The sequence below is a fragment of the Podarcis tiliguerta genome (genome assembly GCF_965153285.1).
Source record: "Podarcis tiliguerta genome assembly, chromosome: 13".
In the NCBI taxonomy this organism is placed as follows: domain Eukaryota; kingdom Metazoa; phylum Chordata; class Lepidosauria; order Squamata; family Lacertidae; genus Podarcis; species Podarcis tiliguerta.
Window position 1 is genome coordinate 22,240,521 of NC_139546.1, and position 26,408 is coordinate 22,266,928.

Below are 26,408 nucleotides of genomic sequence, written 5' to 3' on the forward strand. Positions count from 1 at the left end.
GGGGGGGGGGTTAGTGTTGAGAAGGAGGGCGGGACTTTCCATGAATGGGGTGGGTCTAACCAAGAGTCTGGCAGCATCGGCCGGAGAGCGCGGCTTGGGAACATCTGTTTGCATTCGAGCTTGGAAGGAACAGCTGGGACTGGGAGAAAAGTGCGCAGGAGGCGGAGGGAGGAGCGTCTGCGCGCGCGCAGCGTAGAGAGGAGCCGCAGCCGCGGACGGGCTGGTCACATTGGAGAGCGCATCATCGGGCGCATCAGCGGAAAGGGAAGTCGGAGGGCGTGCACACCCACTGCTCGGGCGGGCCCCTAAGCGACCAGGCAAGCAAGCAAGCAAGCAAGCGAAAGCCTTGAGCTTTTTTGGACAGCCGATCTGGATCCGGGGCCGGCCTCCCCGTCCAGCTTGCTTGGCGAGGCCCGCTCGCCTTTTGCTCCATGCAATGCACCGCCTCCCTTAGCGCGATGCAGCGGGCCGGAGGAGGAGCGGCGGCGGCGGAGCCCGGAGGCGGCGGAGGCGGCGAAGCGGTTGCAGCGGCGGCGGCCTCGTACCGGGTGCTGAGCCGCTTGCTGGGCTACGGCGGGGCCGAGTCAGCCGCAGCCGGCTTGGCGCTCGGCGGAGCCGTCGGGGAAAGCTCCGCTGCCGTCGCCGGGGATCGTGGAAGGGCGGGCGGGCTCCGAGGCTCGCAGCTCCTGGTCTTCCGCCCCGGCGAAGCGGGAGAGCCGTCGGGGGTTTCCCCGTCCGCCTGCCTGCCCACGCCTTCGACGCCTCGGCCGCCCTCGGAGCTGCTGTGCGCCAGGCACCGGTGCGCTCTCCTGGACGCGCCGAAAGGCGAGCCTGGAGGGGGACGATGCTGGAGCGGAGCGGCTGGCGGCCTCCTGTTCCCCCCGGGGGCCGGCCTGGAGTTGCAGCTGGCCGCCTTGGGGCTACACCAGGCTCCCCCGACGGCCCCGGGAGGGCCGGGCAAGCCTCCCGGAGATTGCCCGTGCCTGAGCCTCTTGCCTCCGCCGCCTCTAGCCCCTCCGCCCACGATGCCCTTGTTGCCCCCGGGGGAAGAGACCAGCGACGCCCTGCTCGTGTTAGAAGCTCTCGGCCCCGACGAGGAAGACGAAGAGGAGGGGGAAGCGGCTGTCGGGCAGGCAGATTCCTCCAGCCCGGTCGTCGCGGCGGGTAGCCGCTTCCAAGCACCCGCTGCTGCAACCACCACTACCCCGGGTTCTCCTCCTCCACCACCTCCGGCAGGCCCGGTGCCCGCCGTCGGAGCCAACCGCCCGAGCTCCTCCTCCGCCCCCTCGAGGAAAGGCTCCTTGAAGATTCGCCTGAGCCGCCTTTTCCGCACCAAAAGCTGCAGCGGAGCATCGTGCAACCCAACAACCCCCGCTGGTGCACGTCGGGCCGGGGAGAGGGAGCTGCTGCAAGCCGCAGCGCCCCGAGCCACCTCCGGCACGGCAGGGAGCCTCCCCGATGTGTCCCACCCTGGGTGTCGGGAGCAAGAGTCGGGCAGGTAAGAGGAAAGAAAAAAAGGGGGGGTGAGGAGAGGACAGCTCGGGATCTGGTAAGGCACCGTCTGTTGGAGGACTATCCTGGGTGTCAAAGGCTGAGCCTGAGACTATGGTTGTAATAGTCGGTTCTCAGGTGCTTGTTTCCTGGCTATGGATTCAGGTAGGGAGTCTGTGAAGCAGGGGTGCCAACTTGAATACAGTATGGGGGGGCCCAGGTAAACCCCACCCTGCATAATTGAGCACACGGCTTGCTGCACCCCACCATTTGAATGACAATGTCCATCAACTTTGGGGGACTCTGCTCCCTCCAATATTTTATTGGGGGGAGTGCAAAGGAAACTCATTCTCCAGGAGTTGGCTCCTATGCTGTGAAGGATAGAGAATTTAGGTATTGGCTTTTCTTGGGCAGCACCTCAAAAGAGAAGAGAGAATCTATTCTCCCTCCCCCCTTCCCAAAATCAGTCTTCCTGGCTTCCACTTGGGATTAGGAGATTCCGCTTCCCACCCTTCTATCTAGAACCACCAATGGTTTGCATGCAGAAGGTCCCAAGTACACCTGCTGCTCCATTTTTTTGACTGGAAAGAATCTTCTCTCCAGAGTCTGGAGAGCCACTGCCAGACATCTAGATAGACCAATGTCCTGAGCTGGTATGATGCATCTTTCTGTGTTCTGTTAGACCTGCTAAGCCAGGCTTCCTCAAACTCGGCCCTCCAGATGTTTTGAGACTATAATTCCCATCATCCCTGACCACTGGTCCTGCTAGCTAGGGATCATGGGAGTTGTCGGCCAAAAACATCTGGAGTTCCAAGTTTGAGGAAGCCTGTCCTAAGCCCTGAATACCAAAGGAGGACTTCACTGGTGACTTTGGAGGCTGGAGTTCTCTGGTGGCGAAAGGCTAGGAGCTGTGAACTGCCTGGGAAGACACTTGATTCCCTTTTCCTCATGGAACAGGAGAGGCATCTAACTGGATTCTTTCAATATGTGGAAAACCTTTGACTGCAAAGGAACACCCTGGTGTTGGGCAGCTAGAACAGGGGGAGCCAACATGGTGCCCACTGGATGTTGTGGACTACAACTCCCATCAGCTCCAATAGCTAGGAATGATGGGAGTTGTAGTCCACTGCATACGGAGGGGCACTACGTTGGTTACACGCAATCTCTAGGTGAGGGGTAACACACAGCAGGGGAACCAGTAGATAAACGATGACTGGTGGGTTTTCTGTTTTTAATTGTTGCTTCGCAACGTAACTAAAGGTGGCTTATCTGAGACCTAGTGTTGTGTTTTCCAGTTGTGGACTTTAAGGCTTTAAGGTTGAGGGAACTAAACATGGATTTTCTCTGAGGCATAGGAGTGCTTTTTTGTTTAAAGGCCTCTGCTAATTTCACTCCCCTAAGGGGTTAAGAGTAAATACTCTTGTGTTCAGGTGTTGGATTAGTGGTTCACAGTGGCGGTATGGTGGATTCGCCAGGTTTTGAGGCCTAGATGTGTCGATGGAGAAACCGGAGTTCAAGGAGCATTGCATAGTAGGATGAGACTGGCCTAGTTGTAATTTTTCAGTTACATTTAGCAATAGTTCTTTATAAATAATAACATTATTAGTATTCTTGATGCTGTAGCACAGATGTACCCTCCAGATATTAATGAACTACATCTCCCATCAGCCTTAGCAAGCACGGCCAATGGCGAGGGATTATGGGAGCTGTAGTTCAGTAGCATCTGGAGGGCCTTTGGTTCCCCACAACCGCTGTGCTGCAAAGCTTTCTTAGTATAATTTATTATTTTTATCCTTAAAGCAATATAGAGGCTAATGGACTCTTGTGGGCATACGGCAGAGCATATAACCCTGAGGTTCACGAACCAGTTCTCAACTTTGTAGGTTACAGCTGGTGATTAGTATAAATTCTCTTTGGTCTGTTCTTTCACAGCTCAGTGGTAGAAGATGTGCTTTCCATTCAAAAGTTCCCAGGCATCTACAGTAAATGGTGGAAAAGGGCATGGAAGGGCCTCTTTGCCTGACACCTGCCAGTCAGAGTGGAAAAGTCTGGGATAAAGAGGCCGGTGGTTTGGTTAGGGCAGCTTTATTCATATATGTTGCAACTAATGAAAAACCAAGGGGGTGGGTGGGTGTGTACGGTGGTACCTCAGGTTACATACGCTTCAGGTTACAGACTCCGCTAACCCAGAAATAGTACCTCAGGTTAAGAACTTTGCTTCAGGATGAGAACAGAAATCGTGCTCTGGTGGCGTGGCGGCAGCAGGAGGCCCCTTTAGCTAAAGTGGTGCTTTAGGTTAAGAGCAGTTTCAGGTTAAGAACGGACCTCTGGAACAAATTAAGTACTTAACCCCAGGTACCACTGTATGTGTGTGTTTATTTCTTACAATTATTTTACACCCTGCCTTTCAGAATACAAACCCTTCTGAGGCAGTTTATGAGAAGTATTAACTACCACTCCTTTTTGTTTTTAAGGCCCATGTGTGTGTAAATGGGTGTGTGTAAGACAGCAAGCAGGGGTGGTAGCGTGGAAAGACCCATAATTATTTGTTTACTTATAAAGCCATTCCTATTCCAATGGAAACTGGAGTTGGGCTAGATTCCTGGGTTTGTATCTCTACTTAGACTTGAAGTTTGCCACTCACTCTTAGCTAGTTCTTGCTGAGGGGATGGGCTTATGTCTGGTTCGTACCAATTCAGATTGTGTATGAGGTGTTGCATGATGGACTCCTCCTCCTCAACAATAATGCCAAAATGCTGGTTTTCTTTATGGAGGAATTGCATGTGTTCATGGAGGAATATTCCACCATGTTGACCTCTCCTTCCATGCTGTGTGGTTCAACCCAGGTACAGATTTGTCATCTCTGTGAGGACTGGGCCATTGCACCTCCTTCTTCACAAGGGTATTGTGAATATAAAATATAGGAAGGGATCAGGTATCCCGAACTTTTTGGTAGAAGGGTGAGAGAAAAACAAAATCAGTATAGCAATATGAAGAAGACACCTTTTTGGGCTAATGCTCCAGAGGGTCTTTCAGACAGAGTTGAAGAGACTTGTGAAGGATATTTTGTTGAGTAAATTGGGTTTATGCCACCCTCCACACTCTCTAGAGGGGTAGGGTCTCACTCTTTGGGGGTCTTCATGGACAGCCACCTCTAGTGTATGGTGTAGCTCTAGATTCCCTGCATCAAGGACGGATTAGCGGGCCTACAAGGCCCCTTCCAACTTTGGCCACAGATACATTTGAAGCACATGCCCTCCCGCAAAGAATCCTGGGAGCTGTAGTTTAAAAGTACCAGGAATTGTAGCTCTGTGGTGGGTAAGCCACAGTTCCCAGGATTCCTTGAGGGGGAATTCATATGGATGTGATCTCTAACTCCCGGCATAGTTGGCAAGGATGGGTTCCATTTTGTGTTCATGGGGTGACTGGCTTTCACCTCTGAAGTGTGAGAAAATTCCCACCCAAAATCAGATAGGATTTTTTTTTCTGGGCTGGACTTTGTTCATGTCTAGTTATCTATTGCTCTCGCTTACAAAATATGGCTTGAGTTATCTATAGAGGTTCCCCCCGCAAAGCATTTATGTCATTTTTCTCTGCTCTGCACTTACTTACGGGTTTCTGAACTTCAGAGGTTAATGGTGAAGGAAGGGTCCGAGAGTCCGAAAGGAAAATGCTCCTGTCCCATGTTAACAGCAGACTTTTTTTTTCTTTTTAGGGGTTGAGAATGGGCCTCAAAACCTAGAGATAACTCCAACACAACACAAGCAGACTTGAAAATAGCCACGTTCTATAGAATTGATTTGACTTGCCCACATATAAAGAAGCTTTTATACTTTTGGAGGAGCTTATCTCATCTGCCTCCAGGCTGTTTATGAAACACAATTGTGTCTCGGGGCACAAAAATACCCTGTGATCTTTGCCCAGAGGTGCAAGAAGGATGTTTTACCAACCAAAGAAGAGTTGGCTGACCAAACTGATGCCAAAATGGCAAAACGTAACGGGTGTAACAGGAAACCAAGAGGGGACAAAATTAATTAAAGAGTGGGGGAACATTTGTGGTAATACCTGAAAAATTATGGCATGCAAGCAAGTGCCTTGGTAGGGTTATCTTAAATCGATCAGTTTAAATTATCATCAAAGATAAACTGCAGAATAACTTAGAAACGGAGTAAAGTGGAAAATGCTGTGTTAAAAATTTAAATAAGACAAGAAACCACAAAAGGTGGGGAGGGAAGTCTATTATGTATTGGAATCATGTGATTGTAAGGTGTGTATTTGTAAATTTTTGAAAACTGAGTATATATGTGTGTATGTATATAACACCTTTTCATCTTAAGGCATTTCAGTTACCTCATATACACCACAACTTTAAAACACACACCTCCAAAGGAAAAATTCTGGGAATTGTAGTTTAAGGTTGCTGGGAATTGTAGCTCTGTGAGAAGTAAACAACCCTCTTCAGGGTTCTTTGGGGCTGGGTGCGTGCTTTAAATTTATGGTGCGTACTGGAATAATTTGTGGTGTGTGTGCACTGTGGTCTACACTTCTGTTCCGTAGTTTGTTTTTTGCTGCTGGGAGGAGAAGGTGGACTAAATTACCACCGATTTGTCAGCATGGCCCCTTGGAAAATTGGGTACTTAAAAATGTGTGATAGAATACGGTTTCCTGTTAACGAACGCTGACATAATTTGTGGCGTCTAACTACATTTTCTGTTTGTGGTTTCTTGCCCCAGAAAATGGAGTACCATTGCAAATGCCCCTTGCTCTGCCCACTCCCCCATCCATTGGGGGGGAGGAGGTGCACTTTCAAATTAAGCACACCTGTGCAATGGCTGAACTGACGGTACGAACAGTGAGAGTAAAAAAAGGATAGAACCTCTTAACTCACACTTGTCTGTGGTTAAAGATGGGGTGGGAAGGGGTGTGTTTATTAGGACTGGGTGATATATCGTCCAAAACTGGTTTGAAGACCATATTGGTTTCATAATTTTTGACTTGGCAATATATTGCAGATTATGGTGTATGTACTATGCAAAAATTACGATTCAGGAAAAAAACATGAAGCCAGCCAATGCCTCTACATAGCTCCATTCTTATTTCGGACATTGTGATGCATCATTACATTGCGATGTCTAGCTGGTGATATATCATAACGCTGAAAGCCAGATATGACCCAGCCCTTATGTGTATATCTATGTATAGAGTGGGATGCGGCTGGCGATGTGGGTTAAACCACAGAACCTAGGGCTTGCCGAACAGAAGGTAGGCGGTTCGAATCCCCACGACGGAGTGAGCTCCCATTGCTTGGTCCCTGCTCCTGCCAACCTAGCAGTTCGAAAGCACGTCAAAGTGCAAGTAGATAAATAGGTACCGCTCTGGCAGGAAGGTAAACGGCGTTTCCGTGCGCTGCTCTGGTTCACCAGAAGCGGCTTCGTCATGCTGGCCACATGACCCGGAAGCTGTACGCCGGCTCCCTCGGCCAATAAAGTGAGATGAGCACCGCAACCCCAGAGTCGTCTGTGACTGGACCTAATGGTCAGTGGTCCCTTTACCTTGATGTATAGAGTGGGAAAGGGTGCCAGTTTAGTTTAACGCAGTCAAAGCCACTCTCACCAATAATAGCGACAATAGAAATTGACCTTGAAAAACAAATGTGTGGTTTTTTTTAATGTCATCAAAGTAGTTTGAAAAATCCAAGCATAAAGGGGGCAGAAGCAGTAGAACAAGAGCAGGTTGATGTTTCATGAGCAAGCAAGCATCATTGATTTAATTTATTTCCTGCCCTTCTAACATCTTTAAAACAGAAATCAGGTTGACTCTGTAAAGTGACCACAACTTCTAAGGGAAACCTTATTGGGGTGCTAATTCCCCTGAAGAGTGCCAGTCTTTCACCTTGGATACTAGCGATTCCTCAAATCGCTTCTAGTTAGATTGAGTTTAATAACTGCCACCATGGGGTCTAGAAGCTTCGTTGCATCTTAATTCTTAATGATGGGGGCTTAGAAGCCAGATGACGGCGCAGCCTTCTGATAGCTGAGGCATGCAATATTTTATTTTATTTTCTGAATTAAAGCCAGGAGCCTGCTTCATTCTTCCAGGTGGAACGTTATATTTAAGGTGTGTTTTAGAGTAAAACCTTAAACTCCCTAAATCAGCATCACGGGCTGAATGGACAGAATGATTGGGTTTGTCTTATTTACTTCAGATATTTTCACCCTGGCTCCCCTACCCTTTTTGAGGCAGCTTATGACTTAACAATGCAGCACGATACCATTCATGCCTACTTGGAAGTAAGCCTCATTGAGCCAAATGACACTACCAGGTAAATGTGCATAGGAATGCAGCCCTGTGAGGTTGCAAACCAGCCTGTGTTGAAATAGTGTCCTTGTTGCAGCTACCCTCTCCCTATGCTCCTTATAATCAGAGAATATAATTCAAAAGCAGAGTTTTTGGATCTTTTGAGGCAGCATTCGTGGGTAGAAGGATGGAGCCTCTGAGAGGTGAACAGACACCCAGCATTGTCTTATTTACAGGCTCATCTGTCCGTCTTTTTTATAGAAAACAGAGATTGATGCGAACGCAAAGTGCCTTTTCTCCAGTTGCTTTCGGTCCCCTCTTCACGGGTGAGTGTCAAGCTTGATTTCTCTCTCCTTTTCCCTTGAAGGAATTGCTTGTGGTTTTATTATTCTGTGCATGTATAATGTGTTGCTGTGGGTCTTTAAACCTAAGAATAGTACCAGTTTTATTTTATTTTTAAAAAACCCATAACTAGCTTTGGAGTGATTCTGCCTTTTTTGGAAGGGGAGACTGGTGCTGTGCCCCTTCTCACTCTGCTTGCCCATCCCCATGCCATTCCACCCCCCTTTGCAATCCAGGTTTGTGTTGAGGCACTACAAATCCTCGGAAGGGGGCTGCGTGATGACATCCTTACATTTTTATTATATTTCAGTGTAAGCATTTAAAAAATACTTTGTGCACATATGTGTCTGTGCGTGATATGTAACAAAACATATTTTTGCAAACACATGGCAGGATGAGACTACTCCTGGAGCCCAGCCTCCCTCATCCCAGCCGGCATAACCAATGACCATGGATGATGGGAGTTGCAATTTAGCAACATCTGGGGACCCAGGATGGGGGAAAGAGTCCTTTAGAGAGTCCTTCCTCTTGCATTCTGGGGAGAGGGGTGGCAGCAGAAAACACTTAGTAAACCAGAGGATGTCCAGTTGCTCCAACTTTACCCAGGATAGTCTAAAATTCACCACAATCAGTAACCATCCCTAATTCCTGATTAGAGTAGATCAGTGCCTTGTGGATTAAGGGACTTTATTAGGGTGCAAACAACTCTGCCAACAACTCACCTATATATAACAGCCCTAGGCTCCTTTAGGAGGAAGAACTGAAAGGAAATTTAATAAATAAATACACTAACCCTCTGGCTGAGTTGGGTTTAATCTCAGCAACTAGACTGAGAGGACAAAAGCATTAGTGTGGTGCTAGGAAAATTTACATAGGCTCACCCAGATCAGATTATTATTGTTGTTGTTGTTGTTGTTGTTGTTAAAAGGTTAGTGGTTAAAAAAATAAACCCACAAAATCAGAGATCACAGAGTTGCATCTAAGGAAATGCAGAGGGCAAAATGTGTAACAGCAAGAAGGTTGCAGTTCAGTGTAACTATGGAGGACCTGAAGGAAAAGGCAGTGCTTTGGAATCAGACACCGAAAGTGTCTCTCTGCCCTTGTGGCAGAGGATGCATTTGAGAATCTGGGGAGCGGAGGATCTGACTCCATTCCAAACACCTAGCAAAAGGAGGGCAAGCCTACGCGATCTGTGGCTTGTTGCGTTCAATGGAGCTTACTCCAAAGTTGCAATAGGAAGCGTGGCTTTGACTTCAACGCTAGAGAATAACTTGATTCATTTCCTGGTTTGAAATATAGGTCAGGGCAAGTTTATGCTCGTCTTATCCATTGCGTATTGTTTGGGGTGGGGAGATCATCACCAGGTGTATTACGGGCTGTTACTCAGCTGTTTAGAAAGGAAGGCAGGGTGGCCCATTCAGATACACACCATCCAGATGGTGATCGTTAATTTCTGTCATTAACATTCCAGGGATACAGGGTTGCTTTCCATGCAAGTCTTACTCAGAGCAGACCTGCTGAAATTATTAGGCATGACTAACTTGGGGACCATTAATTTCAATGGGTCTGCTCTGAGTAGCACCTAGCTGAATGCAGCTTGTGGTTTCTACATTTGCCCTATTTAGACGGTGCACAGATTAAGCTCTTCAATTTAAAGTGTGTGTGTTTTGGGGAGGCATTTCAGGGTTGTTCAACATCATCCCTCTTCGAGATGTCTAGAAATCTTCTAAATTTGACAGGTCATGAAGGAGAGCTGGGTGCAGTTGCTTAATGGCAAGGGAAAAGGCACTCTGCACATGTCTATAGGCAGCTGCATCAGATGATCGCAGGCCTGGCAGTGAAAAGTGCCTCCTGGGGGTTGGGTGCTGGTTTGAATGCAAGTCCCTGGGATGCTGTTGGTTCTAATATCTACTTTCCCCACATCTTCCTAGGTGAGACAGTGTCTTTGGTTGATGTCGACATCTCCCAGCGCGGTCTGACGTCCCCACACCCTCCGACGCCGCCACCTCCCCCACGGCGAAGCCTCAGCCTTTTGGGTACTGCTTGTCTCCTGAACTACCTTTTGCGAAACCGCACATTTCGCCCAGAGTCCTCCCTCCCTCCCTCCCTCGCCCCCCAGAATAGGCCCTGCCCCATCTTTTCCATCTGCTGCTTTGTAATGATCTTTTTCAGTGAACGGAAGGAAGCCTCTTAAAACCCATTTGGTGTGTAGCACTTCACAGCCTTCGGGTTTTTGTTCTCGGAGAAGCCTCCTTGTGTCATCTTCTGTGCTCTCTTCCTCCCCCTCATACCCAAATCCTGCGCAGCACAACCAAAACCGGAGCCAAGAAGTTAAATTCAGCAGCCTTTATGCATTATGCAAAGTTGCATGTTTGTTTTGCATAATTTCGCTGCTTTTGCTACCCATGGTGGAAGGGTAAAGAGTCAAATAGGTCACACTGATCTCTTTCCCTTCACTCCTGGAATTCCTGTTCTTACCCCTCTCTCTCTGTGTATTTTTTTAAAAAACAAACCCATGTATTTACATAGTTACAACATCCAGAAGCTGGCTTGCTTTCTAAAAAGAAAAGGATAACTGAGATTCTTGCAGACGGATTATTTGTGTGCATACTTGCAAACAAGTCCTTATATAATTATTAAATGGTGCAGCAATAGAACTGCTGGCACATTTGCAAAGCTAAGCAGGGTCCAGTATGGTTTCTCATTGGATGGGAGGCTGCGTGTTGAAATTCCTGCATTTCAGGAGGTTTGGACATGATGACTCCCGGGATCCCTTCCAACCCTTATGATTCTATGATCAGAGATGGGGAACCTGTGGCCCTCCAAATGTTGCTAGACTCCAGCTCCCATCAGCCCCAGCCAGTGTGGTCAGTGGTGATGGGAGCTATCTTATCCCTGCTAGATTTAAGCATACAAAGCTGCCTGCACCTGCCCATTTTGTTCCATCTAGCTCAGGAACTTTGGCAGCATTTATTATATGTGCAGCCTTAAATTCAATTTCCTTTCTAATGCTCAGAAGCAGTTGTGTCTCTTTGAATGGACTCCTATCCCCGCACTTGCACCAACCTCTCATTTTACATTGGGCATCAGATCTTCCCCTTGAACAGCTGGAAATGCACTTGGATTTTGCCACCCTTTAGGATGAATGAACTTCCTGCATCGCACTTTATGCGCTCCTTTTGTGCGTGGGAGGCTGGCGACAAGAGAGGGCTGGCGGTTTAACAAAGGAGATGGTACAAAGTGCATAGAAAGCTAGTTGCTGCAGAAAGTTTTAGGCTAGATCAGGGTTTCCCAAACTTGGGTCTCCAGCTGTTCTTGGACTACAACTCCCATCATCCCTAGGTAGCAGGACAAGCCGTCAGGGATGATGGGAATTGTAGTAAAAAATAAAAACAAACTACAGCTGGAGACCCAAGTTTGGGAAACCCTGAAGTAGGTGTTACAAGAGATATGCATCATCACTTGCTGCTACGGGTAGGATTATGGGCAGCATGGTATCATGTCAGTGTTACGATAAAGCAGGGACCTTTCACATTCCTTCCTGGTTGTGGGTGAGGCCAGAATGTGCAGGGTGCAATGTTGTGTTCCAGCCACGCAAGCCAGAAGTTTCTGCGCGTGTGTGCACATGCATATCTCTCCCATCTTCCGCCCAAGCGAGCAGCAGTAGGTATTATCCCAGGTCAAGGGCACTTTCCAGCCTGGCAAAAGCAGTCAAGGAAGGGGAAAAGCAGGCCAGTGATGAAGGAAGTAGTTTGGAGAGGGCACCTAGGTAGCAGATGGACAGCTGTGTTTGGCTCCTGTGCCTAAAGTTTCCTGCTATATAAAGGCAGGCAGAGTGGCAGCATTGCCAGCGTCTAAAGCAGGGGTGGGGTGGGGACTTGTGGTCCTCCAGATGCCAGGGATAATGCAACATCTGGAGGGACGCAGGTGCCCCATCCTTGAAATGAAGCTTCTATGCATTTTAAGCCAGGAATCCCTTTTTGGGGGGAACACTTGAGTCAGGCCTGTTTGGCACGTCCTCTACCTTTGCAATTGGAAACAGCCAACTGTGGGTTACGGCTTGGCAGGTGCTTATGGGCTCCTCCTCCCTATTTTGGAGTCACAGACAAAGCCAGGAAGTTTCGCTGTGTCCCTTGGTGGGCATGTCTGGTGGGCTGTGCTGGCGTGGCTGAACATTCCAAGCTGTTACACCTGCTTTCTATAAAATATAGCTATTCTATTAAAAAAAACAACACCCACCAACCCACCTTCAGCATCTCTCAGATTTAAACAGATTCCTTGGTGCATTGATAAAATTGCCTGCACATTTGCAAAGCTAAGCAGGGTTTGGTATGGTTTCAAATTGGATGGGGGACTACATGCTGAGATTTCCTGCATTTCAGGGGAGTTGGCTAGATGACCCTTGGGGTCCCTTCTGCCTCTGATTCTATGATCATGTTGAGATCTGGTCTTTCGAAGGATTTTGCACCCCGCAAGTCAATATATGAACTTTTGCATCTTCAGCGACACCAGTGTGTGTGTGTATATGTGTGCATACACGTTCGGACACCTTTGTGCCTATGAGAAGTGATTGCTCACATTATTAAATGGTGATAAACAATCCCAGGAATAAACAGCTTACGGGCAACCATATTGACAGATGGCTAAGAGACCATCAAAAGATGGAAATATTGCAGCATCTGAAGTTGTTTCCCTCCCCAGCCACCCAAGGAAACTTTTTCTGAAAGGGTAGCTTTTCATCTTAGTACCCAAGATAGCCAATGCTTTACAATCTGTGCATGCCACAAATAAGTATGGATAAACCTTTGCTAAGCATGTGTCTTCACGCTTTTTTTTTTATTGATGTAGAAGACTCGCAAGGTGAATATTTGGGTCTTGGAGAAGGTGAAGCTAATGCGAGCCTGTCTTACACCCATTTGAGTTTTTCTTAGTTCCTGGACATTTCAATTATTTTTTATGTTCTTCTTCTAGACGATATCAGTGGGACACTGCCTACATCTGTCTTAGTGGGTCCGATGGGGTCTTCGTCCCTCCAGTCTTTTCCTCTGCCTCCGCCGCCTCCGCCGCACGCCCCGGGTCAGTTTAGCTTTGATCGTCGTGGTTTCCAAAAAATTCCGCTGTAAATTTCCGCCTCCCCTCCCTGGAGCTGGGCTTTGCATTTTAATTATTGGATTTTTGGACTCAAGGCGGTGTGCAAGAAACAGAATAGTACGCCAAAAAAATCCATGGCACTGCATGCAAGGCACCACCCCTTCTGTTTCTCTTGGTCACACTGGAGATGCCAAGCCATGTGTACAGAATTCAGCTGAAACCCTCTCCTCCTGGTCCCTTTTCAAGACTCCTGACAAATTTTGCCTTGCTCCTATTAGCTACTATGGGATGGTCTGGAGCAGAATTTTGCAGATACTTTAACTTTCAAGGGATTGGAGTAATTGAATATACGGTAGAGTCGTGGGTGTTCTGGGTTGCTATTTTTAACCAGAGCTGCTGCTGTCAGCATTGTTGGTCCTTGGTGCAATGGATTTGACTTGCTGGTAGTGAACTTGCCTGCACTGTCCTGACACTGGTGTAATGGGTGTCTGGAATTGGGGGGGTGGGGAGCACCACCTTAGATGTGCTCTGCCTTCTTGTTTGCTCTCCCATAGAAGTGAGTGGTGGCTCCATAATGCTGCTGTCGCACAGTGAGCCAGCAATGATACTGGTAACCAGTGAAGCTGCTGTAGTGGTGGACAGGGCAGCTAAGGGGAGCCAGGGTCAACTGGTTTTCTTCCCATTTTCCTCCCTTGCAAAAATTAAAAAATACAGCAGATACTTAAGCATGCTTCTTGGACCAGAGCGTCAGAGGGGAAAACTTGGGCCCCTGGAAGTCTTGCATTTCTAGGAGTCTACGTCAAATATCCCTGTAACATTTCAGCTGGTTATGCCAAAAAAGGGGTGGGCAGAAAAGCCTCTGGAACAGAGCTTTCTGAACTTTTCATGCTGGTCACACACTTTTTAGACATGCATTATTTTGTGACACAGTAACTCAGTTTTGCATCATTTTGCGACACAGTAATTCAGTTTAAAGGGACGCACGTGGCGCTGTGGGTTAAACCACAGTGGCTAGGATTTGCCGATCAGAAGGTCAGCAGTTCGAATCCCCGCGATGGGGGGAGCTCCCGTTGCTCGGTCCTTGCTCCTGCCAACTTAGCAGTTCGAAAGCACGTCAAAGTACAAGTAGATAAATAGGTACCACTCCGGCGGGAAGGTAAACAGCGTTTCCATGCGCTGCTCTGGTTCACCAGAAGTGGCTTAGTCATGCTGGCCACATGACCCAGAAGCTGGACGCCGACTCCCTCGGCCAATAAAGCGAGATGAGCGCTGCAACCCCAGAGTCGGTCACGACTGGACCTAATGGCCCTTTACCTTTAATTTAGTTTAACTTGCAAACCGGAGGTTAAACTAACCCCTTTCCAGCCCCGGAAGGAGCATGGGGAGTGCTTGCCCTTACACTTACTACACACTGCAGCTGACACACACATGTCGCGACACATGGCTCTGCTCTAGAAAAGTTTCTGAATGAACATGACTCAGTGGGCTGGTGGGGCATGGGAAGGCTGAGTTACAGCTTTGGATTTTGGGGTGCAGAAAAAAATAACAGTGGGGCTCTGCCCCACATTGCACAGTATAGCCTGCCTTGCCGAGTGGTACAACTCAAACATTATCTCAACCGAAACCAACAAGCACATTTACTAAGCATAATTAGAACCTGCCATTCCCCTTATCAGCGACCTCCTTAAACCAAGGAGTTTCTTGCTACCTACATAATATAGTATTGCTTTGGAATCGGAACGGGCTTCCACTGAGATTTCCCACTAAAGATGGCCCCAAAAGTACATGACTTTGCTGCCCCTTGTGGCCAACCAGGGCTGTACAGTATTTAGAATTCCTCCCACTGTTAGTGACTTTCTTTTATCTAGTGACTTAAACCTCCCAAGATATAGGCACTTTATTACCCCTATAAGTTCCTTGAGGGAGACTGGGTTAAAATTTATTGAACTGAGCTATATTTGAAGGCAGCCTTGGCGACAGCTCCCCATCTCTGGAGCTCTTTTTCCTGGATGGAATAAATTATACCCTGCTTTTCACCATCCGGGTCTCAAAACCAGTTTACAAAATAAAAGTGTAAAATATACAGCATGTATGAAACATTGGAGGAATGTAACATCAGAGGAACATTTGCAGTGCAAGAGCCTCCTGGAATAAAACTGTTCTAACCAAGCAAGGATGATTCCTGCCTGATTTATACTAGGAAGGGATTGCCAGTTTGTGTACCTGAACACCAGCCAGATGTGGTTTGAGGTGTTCATCTTTAGGTGAGTTGAGGCTATGGAGCGGCTTGTTTTAGCAAAGGCATGTTTTCCCGCCTCCTCGTTTTTAAAAAGGCAAGGGTCATACAGCGGCTTGTTAAAAAATGCCCAGTTAAATTAATAGCCAGAAACAAAGTAGAAAGTCAGCAAAAGCCCTATTAAGAGCTGTTCCATCTGTTGGGGCAATGGTGCAGTGTGTGTCTAGAGTGGGGTTGCCGTATTTCAAGAAGTAAATATCTGGAAAGTTGTTGGGGTTTTTTGTGTGTGCAGTTGCCCCCCAATACAGAGCCTGACCCCAAGCCACCCACGCCCCAGATTGCCAGGTTTCCCCTCCAAAAGAAGACATGTCAACCCTAGAGCAGTGTTTCCCAGACTTGGGTCTTCAGGTGTTTTTTGGGACTACAGTTCCCATGATCCCTGACCACTGGTCCTGCTAGCTAGGGATGATGGGAGTTGTAGTCCAACATCAGCTGGAGACTCAAGTTTGGGAAACCCTGGTCTAGAGACTCGCTTTCCGCAACTGGGAGTGTCCAGTGTCTAGCTTCTGTGTCGCCCCTCCTTTCCCCAGACCCACCACAGCTTCTGCTTCCTGTGTGGTTCAGCCCCACTCCATCCTTCTGAGACCTGTGGCTGATGCCTCTTTCTTCTGTCCCCCTGCGTGAAGTGAGATCTCAGCCAGGGAACTAATTAGGGTTTTAGCCTTCAGTGGCATTTGCCTTATGGAATGCCCTGCCTGGGGCAGATCTGCCTCTAGAGACATCTAGGGTACCCTTTCGCCAGCCGATGAGAAACTGAAGGTCTTCCTACACAGTGTTTCTTGGCTACTGGTGGTTGATATGAATGTTCTAGATAGCTAGCTAAAGAGAAGTGAGCGCTGCAACAAAACGTTGCATGGAGAAGTGCTCCTGATCCGGTCAGCCAGCTAAGCCTGCTCCAGAAGTACTCCATTGCGTCCCCCCTCCCACCTGGATTTCTGTGTCCCCCTACCCTCCAAAATAGCATTCTGTGGCCACTAAACTTGCTCAGTCCTCTTTGGGCTGTTTGGGAACCTCCCCAGCCCTGCTTAGCTTTCCCCCCGAATATTTTGTACCACTGACAACCTTGGGGTACCCCAAGGTCTGACGATACCTCCTCCTTGATTGTAGTTACATTTCCAAAGGCCTGAACGTCAGAAATAGAGGAAAGTTCTTTTTAGCTGATTTTTAGTATTGTGTTTAAGGTTAAAGATATCTGAGCATAGCTATACATAGAAAGGAGATCAATCCAGCTATAATATGCGTTTGCCAGGTTCTTTTCCTATGTTCAAAGAGCTCCATTCCTCCACCACTCTGCCCTTCCAGAAACTTCTACCTCTCGCCAGGAGGAAAGCAGGGGAGGAAGTGGGCCAGAGTTGGCTCTTGATTTAGTGGCGCCTCAGTTTCCCGCAACATCTCGCACCGATGCTAAGTTTGGGGGCATTGTGGGAATTTTAAAGATTGGCTAGATCCAGCTGCCTGATGCTGCTCAGAATGCCAGCCCAGGGGTAAAAAAAACAAAACCAAGGGTGCTCAGGGCAGGTATCGCAAGTGGGCCCTGCTGAGGCCCTGCCCAAGGATGCCCAGTTCTGTCTTTGGCACCAAGGTGAGCACACAATGGTTATACAGTGGTACCTCGGTTTTCGAACGTTATCCGTTCCGGAAGACTGTTCGAGTTCTGAAACATTTGAAAATCGAAAACTCAATAGCCAACAGCTAGGCCTCACTGATCTTGCACTCAGTGGAAGCCGTGTGGCATGTTCGACTTCCAAGGCGTGTTTGGAAACTGAAGCATTTACTTCCAGGTTTATGGCGTTTGAAAAACCGAAATGTTCGTCAACAGAGATGTTCAAAAGCTGAGGTACCACTGTAATAGTAAGAATTGGTTTGTGGAAAATGGGCAGGTTGGATATAGGGAGTGAAGCTTACTGTAGGAGGCTTATACTGAATTAGGGTGTTATTTTTATAAATAAATTTTTATTAGTTTTACAATGTTTACCCAGGATTAGTACAATTTTGCCAATTACAGTGGTACCTCGAGTTACAAACACTTCGGGTTACAGACTCTGCTAACCCAGAAGTAGTACCTCGGGTTAAGAACTTTACCTCAGGATGAGAACAGAAATCGTGCACTGACGGTGTGGCGGCAGCAGGAAGCCCCATTAGCTAAAGTAGTACCTCAGGTTAAGAACGGTTTCAGGTTAAGAACGGACCTCCGGAACGAATTAAGTTCGTAACCAGAGGTACCACTGTACAAATACCAGTTAATATCAAATTAATTCCAAATTTATATAAATTAGTCCAAGCGGTTTTCTTGATTGATGTTTTCATCCAGTTCTTATATTCCTGTGGGGTGTGTGTGTGTGTGTGTGTGTGTGTATATATATATATAACTTCTAATTACATTTCAGAGAGTATATTAGGGTTTTGAACAGTTTCTTGGCAGCTGTAGGCCAGAGATGGGGAACCTGTGGCCCTCCAGATGTTGTCGGAGCAAACGTCAGTAGTCAGGGATGATGGGAGTAATAGTCCAACAACATCTGGAAGGCTGCCGCTGCTTGTGGTGCAGGGTCTATACCAGGCATAGGCAAACTCGGCCCTCCAGATGTTTTGGAACTACAACTCCCATCATCCCTTGCTAACAGGACCAGTGGTCAGGGATGATGGGAATTGTAGTCCCAAAACATCTGGAGGGCTGAGTTTGCCTATGTCTGGTCTATACTTTCAGTAATTTCTCTTCATTGTGTGTTGGGAGCGGGGCGGTAATGTCCTGTTCAGGACCGGTGTAGAATTTTGCTGCCATGGGCAGCTGCCACCAGCCGTCTTGGCTTTTTAATTCCTTGGGTGGCTGCATGTCTTAACCCTTTCCTCTCCCCCTTTCAGATGCGTTTCCCCGGATCATCCCGATCAGAGCACCAGAAGCGGTACACAGCCAACCTGCACAGCACCTCCAGTGCCCTCTCTACCGGCCTGACTCGAGCAGTTTTGCAGCTAGTTTGCGGGAGCTAGAAAAAGTAAGGCTGACCTAAACCAAATGAGTGTTGGAAGTGTAAAGAGAAAGAAGGTTCTCTTTATCGTATGTGGTGGTCTTGTAGTAAGGTTAAAGCTTATTGGGAAATGATACATAATGAATTGAAAAGGATTTTGTTTGTAAAAAAACAACCAAAAGCTTTACTTTTGGGAATTATAGGGGCAGAACTACCTAAACTGTATAGAAACTTATTCATGTATGCTACTACAGCAGTGAGAATGTTACTCGCCCCAAAATGGAAAGAAGTAGAAGTCCCAGCAAAGGAAGAATGGATACAAAAACTTATGGAATATGCAGAAATGGTGAAACTTACTGGAAGAGTAAGGAATCAAGATAACCAAACTTTTTATAAAAGAATGGAATTGGTTTATTGAATATTTACAGATGAATTGTAAACAGATTATTGGCAGGATTGTTGTAATAACCTGCAGTTTTATAAGAGTATATATTTAAAGTAAATGAATAAATGAGCAAATTAAGTTAATTTGGATATGCAGAAGATATTAAAATTAAATTTAAGGAACCACAGGAAGAGGGGGAAGGAAGTCAAAGTTTTGAAATGTTAAAATGATTGTAAAACTAGCGAAATGTATAAATTTGGAAAGCATAAATAATTTTTATTTAAAAAGAATTAGAAAAAATAGAACAAGAAAGGCTGAAAATATATTTTTTGAAAGTTCAGCGGAGGTTCTTATGATGGTTCCATTGTGATGATGCTCTGCTTCCATGGTGAGCACAGGGGCTAAAAGTAAAATTCCTCTGTGTGTGGTAAATTGTGGATTGTCAGAGCTTGCACATAACCTGTGGTTTTGCTGGAGTCCCTATATTTCGCAGCTGGTTAAAGCTGATTTGGAACAGGCCTGTGCATGCAGGTCTGGCCCAAGACATTTTGCCACCTGAGGCGGGACCCCAAAATGGCTCCCCCGGTCCCTGCCAAGGAATAAAGGGCCAGGAAAGACCTGCAGCAGGAACAAGTGGGGCAAGAAACATTGAGAGCGGTAACTTTTGCTCCTGTGAATCCTGCCACCTGAGGTGGTCACTCACCTTGCCTCATGGGTGGGCCGGCCCGGCATGCGTACGCTGCAGTTTTGCAGTCCGGTGTGTCTTATTTTGTAATAACATCAGGGAAAATAAGTGACTCGTGCTTCTCTGGTTCTATGCCAGTGAAATTCCTCTAATGACTTTACAGGGAACTGCCTACTTGGGTTATGCCTGGATGATTTAAGTAATCTTTTGCTTAGTGTAGATTAGTGCAACTCTGCTTTCCTTATGCTAAGCCAGAGAATAGGTCCTGGAGCTGGAATGTACAGCCACATGCTTGTAAAAGTTTGCTGTTTGATCAGATTGATTCCCATTTATCCCACGATTCCAAAAACAAAACACATAGGATTGTACATAAAACTGCTGCTCCGCTCAAGCCACAGACTTCTGTTTGTGCAACCGACTTTCCCCGCCATCTTTTTTCTCTACCGCTGTTCCTGATCACCTTCAAAATCTGCTCCAGAGGGTTGAGGTGCCCTCTGGAGTAGATTTTGGGGGCAGAGGAACAGCACAGGGAAAGGATGAGGAAATCGCATTGTATGGAACATCACTTAGACTGTGTTGCATGGACAAATCATTATGCTGTGACAGTAAGCTACAAAATGTCGTCCCCCCCCCCTTTTTTTTTAAACCAACAGTGTGGTTGGTACTGGGGACCAATGAACTGGGAAGATGCTGAAATGAAGTTGAAAGGGAAACCTGACGGGTCCTTCTTGGTTCGTGACAGCTCCGATCCTCGGTACATCCTGAGCCTCAGCTTTCGATCACAGGGTATAACCCACCACACCAGAATGGAGCATTACAGAGGTGAGCCTTGAGGGCAGGGCAAGGGCATTAACCTAGGGTGGCACCCTACTCACCTTGCATAGAAGGTCAAGTCCACACAGAGAGGAATCTGCCAAAGGGAGCATCTGTACTTAGAATCATAGAATTGTAGAGTTGGAAGGGACCACAAGGATCATCTAGTCCAATGCCCTGCAATGCAGGAATCTTTTGCCCAAGGTGGGGCTTGAACTCACAACGCTGAGATTAGGAGTCTCATGCTCTACTGACTGAGCTATTCTAAATGATATAGGTTGGACTCTTAAGCCTGATCTCTCAGTGCCAGCATTCTATCCACTCACCTGTGCAGATTGCCGTTATTTTGTAGAGTCTGGGGGACACACATGCACATAACAAAGGGATGCTCTTCCACCCTCTGCTTTTCTGTCCAACATGCCCCTTAATGTTCCTTCATTGGCAGGGACCTTCAGCCTTTGGTGCCACCCCAAGTTTGAAGACCGCTGCCAGTCCGTGGTGGAGTTCATCAAGCGTGCCATCATGCACTCCAAAAATGGGAAGTTCCTTTATTTCTTGCGATCCAGGGTTCCAGGTATGTATTTAAATGTGCGTGTGAAACATTTAGATGCTTTTGATTGTGAGATCCACTACACTCCTAACACATAGCAGATGTGTAGGGCCAAGTCTTTTACTAGAAGGAGAGATGGGGCTCAGGCAGTGGCTGGAGAGGCTTCCAACAAGTGTCCAATACAGGCAGTGGCTAGAGAGGCTTCCAGCAAGTGTCCAATACAGGCAGTGGCTGGAGAGGCTTCCAGCAAGTGTCCAATACAGGCAGTGGCTGGAGAGGCTTCCAACAAGTGTCCAATACAGGCAGTGGCTGGAGAGGCTTCCAACAAGTGTCCAATACAGGCAGTGGCTGGGGAGGCTTCCAGTACTCACTTGGCCTCATGCTCCTAACAAATACCTTTCTCAGATGTTTCTGAGATAGCTGCAGAGATATTTCCTGAGAAGTTCTCCCCCACTCCCAATGTATTTATTTACTTGCTTTTAACTTGCAGGTCTCCCTCCGACCCCTGTCCAGCTCCTCTATCCCGTCTCTAGGTTTAGCAACGTTAAATCGCTACAGCACCTTTGCCGCTTCCGGATAAGGCAGCTGGTCCGCATCGATCACATTCCAGAACTACCGCTCCCCAAGTAAGGTTCCGATCTGTGCTTTGTTTTGTGTTTTTTCCAACTCCATTTTAAGGAAGACCCTAGGTACAGAAATCTAACTGCTGCATCTTCGTCATCATTGTTCCATCTAATAGCAAAGCCAAGAGGTGTGCATATCAGTTTGGAAACTGAATGGGGAAACTGAAAAGATAAGGCTTTTGAGTTTTTTACTGCATGCTCAGGGGACTTCTACGATAAGAAGAGGTATCTAGGTTTGCAAAATTAAGGTGTTTTTGTTTTGTTTTTTTAAAGGAAAACTTCTAAAAACAACCGTGACCTACAGAAAGTTGGAAGGGAGGAGGGAGCTGTCCTGTGTGAGCCTCTAATAACTTATAGCAGGGATTCCCAAACTCTGTTCTGTGGGAACCCCAATAAACCCTCACCTTCATTTAGGCAGCTCATTGGTATCTGTGGTTGGGCATGGCACATCCATTGCAATAAATAGTCCCAGTTCAGTTGCATTTTTATTGCTTCTATGGAATTGAAACTGGAACGCAATATGCAAGAGCTAAAAGAAGCAATGGAAAATACACGTCATACAGTACCTAGTATAGCACAATACATTGGCTACCATGGGCAGGAAAATTTTCAAGTAGCCCACAAGGATCTTCAGCGATTTTTGAGTGGCTGCAGGGGTGGGGTGGGGGTGGATTTGGAAGCCACTGGCTTATTCTCTCCTAGAGGTGTGATGCAAAACAGCATGTGATTAAAATGTCCCTCCCTTGCTATAAAACTTGAGAATGGGATAACTTTTGGAACCTCTTTCTGCACAGCCAGTGGTATCAGGGATGGTGAAGTCTTTAGCCCGACAGTATCTGGGGAGAGACATAGGTGCCCCTTCCCTTCTTTGGTTGTTTGTGTCACTTAGGGTTAGGTTGACACGTAGCACATTTCTTACTCGGTGACTGCAGCATCAAGCAGGGAGTTTCCTGTGTGACTATAGAGCAGGGTTTCCCAAAATTTTTGGACTACAATTCCCATCATCCCTGACCACTAGGGATGATGGGAGTTGTAGTCCAACAACAGCTGGAGACCCAAATTGTGGGAAACCCTGATCTAGAGCATGGGTAGGCAAACTAAGGACCGGGACTGGATCCAGCCCAATCACCTTCTCAATCCGGCCCGCGGACATTCCGGGAATCTGTGTGTTTTTACATGAGTAGAATGTGCCCTTTTATGTAAAATGCATCTCTGGGTTATTTGTGGGGCATAGGAATTGGTTCATCCCCCCCCCCCAAAAAAAAAATAGTTCGGCCCCCCACAAGGTCTGAGGGACAGTGGACCGGCCCCCTGCTGAAAAAGTTTGCTCTAGAGTATCACAAATGGAATGCTAGAGATTTTTTATTTTTTTTTAAGTATCACCCCAAATCACTCATATGTGATTTTTTGGGGGGAGCGGGGTGGAGCTGGTTCGCACAAACACACACAAATTGCATGCCGTCAGATGGAGTGGAGTAATCCAGTGGTGGCAACCAGACCTTGAGCAATGGCATTCCAGACAAGCACTCCACATCAAACGGTGGCAGGGAGGGAGGGAGAAGGAGCAACCTTTTTCCAAGCCCCTGCAATGTCTGCTGCTGTTGCACTCTGGGATAATGGGATGTTGCCTGGAGCAAACGGCTTGCTTGAGGGGAAACATCTGGGGATTCCACAAGCGAGTAGTTGCTCTGCAATTTTTGTTGTGCTGTAAATTGCCTGGAAAGGCCTCAGGGTAGAGGGGGTTGTCTGTGATACTCTCCTTCCCACACTTACAGGTTGAACTGCCTAGTGGTGTAAGCAAACTTTCTGTGTTGGTTACAGAGGGAAGCGTGTTGGGCTGGGGTGGCGTGGGGAAGGAAGCTGGTTCTGGCCCTGGAGCTGTTAACTTTTTCCTGGGAGAGGCAGAGAGTGAGTGTGAGAGAGAGCAGGGAACCAAGAAGTTGGGAACAGGGTGCAGAGGCTTTAGGATGGCTGAATTCCAACAAGAGTTTTAACATACTGTGTTTTTTGCTCTATAAGACTCACTTTTTCCCTTCTAAAAAGTAAGGGGAAATGTGTGTGCGTCTTATGGAGCGAATGCAGGCTGAACAGCCATCACAGAAGCCAAAACAGCGAGAGGGATCGCTGCTTTCGCTGCGCAGCGATCCCTCTTGCTGTTCTGGCTTCTGAGATTCAGAATATTTTTTTTCTTGTTTTCCTCCTCCAAAAACTAGGGGCGCCTTATGGTCTGGTGCGTCTTATAGAGCGAAAAATACAGTAATTAGATCTGGGGCTCATCTGCAGTGGAAAACAGTTTTAAAGTCTCTTCCTGTATGGGTCGGTCCTTCTCTTAGAGCAATGGTGGGGAACCTTGGGCACAGGAGCCAAATCCGGCCCTTCTGCCCTCTCTGGGGTTCTTCCCAGGTCACCCCAACCCTCCTCCATCCCCTATTCCTGGCTGGAATGTGTCCCCTGAATGATATCCTCTGCTTGCCTGGATGATGAAGAGGAGAGGGTATTTGTGCTTGAAACCCTCTGACTCTCCTGCAGTTGAAACATTGCCTAGAAAGGGAAGAGTTGCACCCATTGCTCTGCTCACTTTTGCCTGTAGTCCTGCCCTGCCCCACTGAAATGTGGCCCCTGGCAGGTTTGTTTTTGAGGCCATGCGGCCCTTGGCCTGAAAAAGATTCCCCAGCCTCTATCTTACTGTGCCTTCCCTCTTTTTTCCATCATTGTGATAATCCTCTTGGAGCAAGGGTACATAGGGTAGCCCCAGTTAGTGTTAGGATATTTCCGTTCCACCTTAAAAGGGAGCAGGATGTTTGTGTCACAGCCTGCGTATTTCCTGTTTTCACAGGATGTCTCTGTTGTGTCTTTGCTTTCGTTTTCTCTCACTCTGCCGGAACACTCTCAAGCAGGCAGTCATGGTTTTTCTTTGTTCTGATCAACGCTGAATAAACCTCTAAATAATGCTCTCCTGGGTGCATCTTTTGCTGTGCATATCTGCTGATAGAGTGTGCAAGAGCTCTGGATCCTTTTCAAGCTATTTCTGGAGCTCATGTCGCTAATTCTGATACTGCGTGTCTACGGGAGATTGATGGACGTCCGGACACGACGTGGAGCTCAAGATGGACTTTGTCTCCCTGGCAGTATCCCAACAGTTAGTGGGTTCCAAACTCCTACCCATGTTGTGTTTGCAGAGATAACCCCAGTTTTGATTTGCAGCTATTTTTGAGTCTTTATTTTTAAGTAGGAGGGAGGTGATTCATTTCCACTCCACAACACACCGTGCCCTCAATATCCCTCGGCTCTCTGTTCCCTTAGGCCTCTGATCTCGTACATCCGCAAATTCTACTACTACGACCCCCAGGAGGAGGTGTATCTCTCCCTGAAGGAAGCTCAGCTTGTTTCCAAACAGAAGCAAGAGGCAGAGTCTTCAACGTAGCGAGGGCCCCCCCTCCCGCCTTGCTGCTGTCACCAATGGTAACGTAAAAAATTATTGTATATACAAGGGTTGGAGCAGGGATTCTTCATCTGCATTGCAGCGGGTTGGGCTAGATGACTGTCGGGGTCCCTTCCAACTAGACAGTTCTACGATGAGGAACCCGTGGCCCTTCAGACGCTGCAGGCCTGCCAACTCCCAGCATCCCTGGCCTGTTGGCTGTGCTGGCTGAGGATGAGGGGAGCTGGAGCCCCTGTAATATTTTGTTTCTCATCCATAGGCCACACCACGCAGTATTTCTCAAACTTTGCTGTTAGACTACAACTCCCATCATCCCTAGGTAGCAGGACCTAGGTAGCAGGTCATGGGTGATGGGAGTTGTGGTACAACAAGGGTCTTCCTTTAAAAAGAAATGAAGGCTTGGAGTCTGGGACTCAATGGGCCCCTGGTGGTTTGGGACTCTGGCTGTATTGATTGCTTTTGCCAGTGGAGCAAAGGGGTTTTGAGAGGCACTTGGAGGACAGGGGAAATACTGGGAAATATTGTCCTTGGAAACTTCTGGCATTATTGCCACACATTAGAAAAACTTGTTTCGTGGGGTATTTTTTTCAGTTAGTTTTTCCTCTTGGTGGTTTTGTCTTCTGTTTCTGTTGCCTTTATCATCTTTTCCTGGTGGTTATTTTGACACCACTGAGACAGTCAGGTAATTTTAGGCTCCAGGCTTCACAGTCTTACAGGCGCCTTTTGTCAAGGTAGGACTTCACAGAGGACAGCCCTCTGTTTTTGAAGGGATGTTCGGTCCAGGGCTACTTTAAAAAGCTGTAAGGAAGGAAATCTATACAAGTCTGAAGCCTGAATTGGTGTCATGCAGAAATCATGCTTACAAGCTCTTCTTCACAAATATAAAAGCTGGAAACTTCATTTTTTAAAAAATAGAATCCTTCGGGATTCCACACTTGTACCAATGCAAAGTTCCGTCCTGTCGCAGAAGCGCAAAGTATGTGCAGCCCCCAGCCCTTTGGTCTTTTCATTTTTTGGATTTGGAAAAGCAAGGATCTGATGCCATTTGGCTCTGTCTAGTGTCTGAACTTAAATGTTGTTCCCTCTGTCTTTCTTCACCCATCCCAAATTAGGAATTCGGTCACCAGTATCCTGTCGCTGTGGAAGCCGCGTTGGAGACGACTCCCGGCGCTTGCTTTCTGGCTGTTTCTTGGCCTCCAGAGAGGACCCAGGGCTTGAAAAGAAAGCACAGCTGTGCGCAGAGAAACAGGAGCCGTGACCCCATCTGGTTCCATAATGATATTTTGGAATCTGCCGAAAACTGGACTACAAGCTCCTGGAAACATGGAGAATGTCATGATATTTTTCTTCTTAAATTTATATTTTTTGGTGCTTCCCTCCCCCTCCCTCCCCTTTCTTCCAGCATGGGAAATAGTGAGCTGATTTTTACA

The 26,408-nt window shown here is 47.3% G+C and overlaps 1 protein-coding gene across 2 annotated transcripts; it reads left to right on the forward strand.

Annotated features, from left to right (window-relative positions):
* Nucleotides 1–293: 293 nt before the first annotated feature.
* SOCS7 (suppressor of cytokine signaling 7) lies at nt 294–26,408 on the forward strand. Of its 2 annotated transcripts, XM_083408629.1 has the most exons (10): nt 304–1,498; nt 8,050–8,114; nt 10,062–10,166; nt 13,102–13,206; nt 18,377–18,507; nt 20,204–20,372; nt 20,809–20,937; nt 21,404–21,539; nt 24,840–24,998; nt 26,091–26,408. In XM_083408629.1, exons 1-9 carry the CDS (start codon nt 432–434, stop codon nt 24,958–24,960), a joined length of 2,028 nt encoding a protein of 675 aa, XP_083264755.1. In that variant the 5' UTR covers nt 304–431; the 3' UTR covers nt 24,961–24,998; nt 26,091–26,408. The 2 variants fall into 2 exon arrangements, with proteins under 2 accessions (XP_083264756.1, XP_083264755.1); XM_083408630.1 differs by lacking the exon at nt 13,102–13,206 and having other exon boundaries at nt 294–1,498.

Excerpts from the sequence above, each read along its gene's own strand:
- SOCS7 (XM_083408629.1), top strand. The coding sequence starts at position 432 with ATGCAATGCACCGCCTCCCTTAGCGCGATGCAGCGGGCCGGAGGAGGA. Across the intron at positions 18,508-20,203 it reads GTTTGCGGGAGCTAGAAAAA|TGTGGTTGGTACTGGGGACC; the intron begins GTAAGGCTGACC and ends TTAAACCAACAG. Across the intron at positions 20,938-21,403 it reads CTTGCGATCCAGGGTTCCAG|GTCTCCCTCCGACCCCTGTC; the intron begins GTATGTATTTAA and ends TTTAACTTGCAG.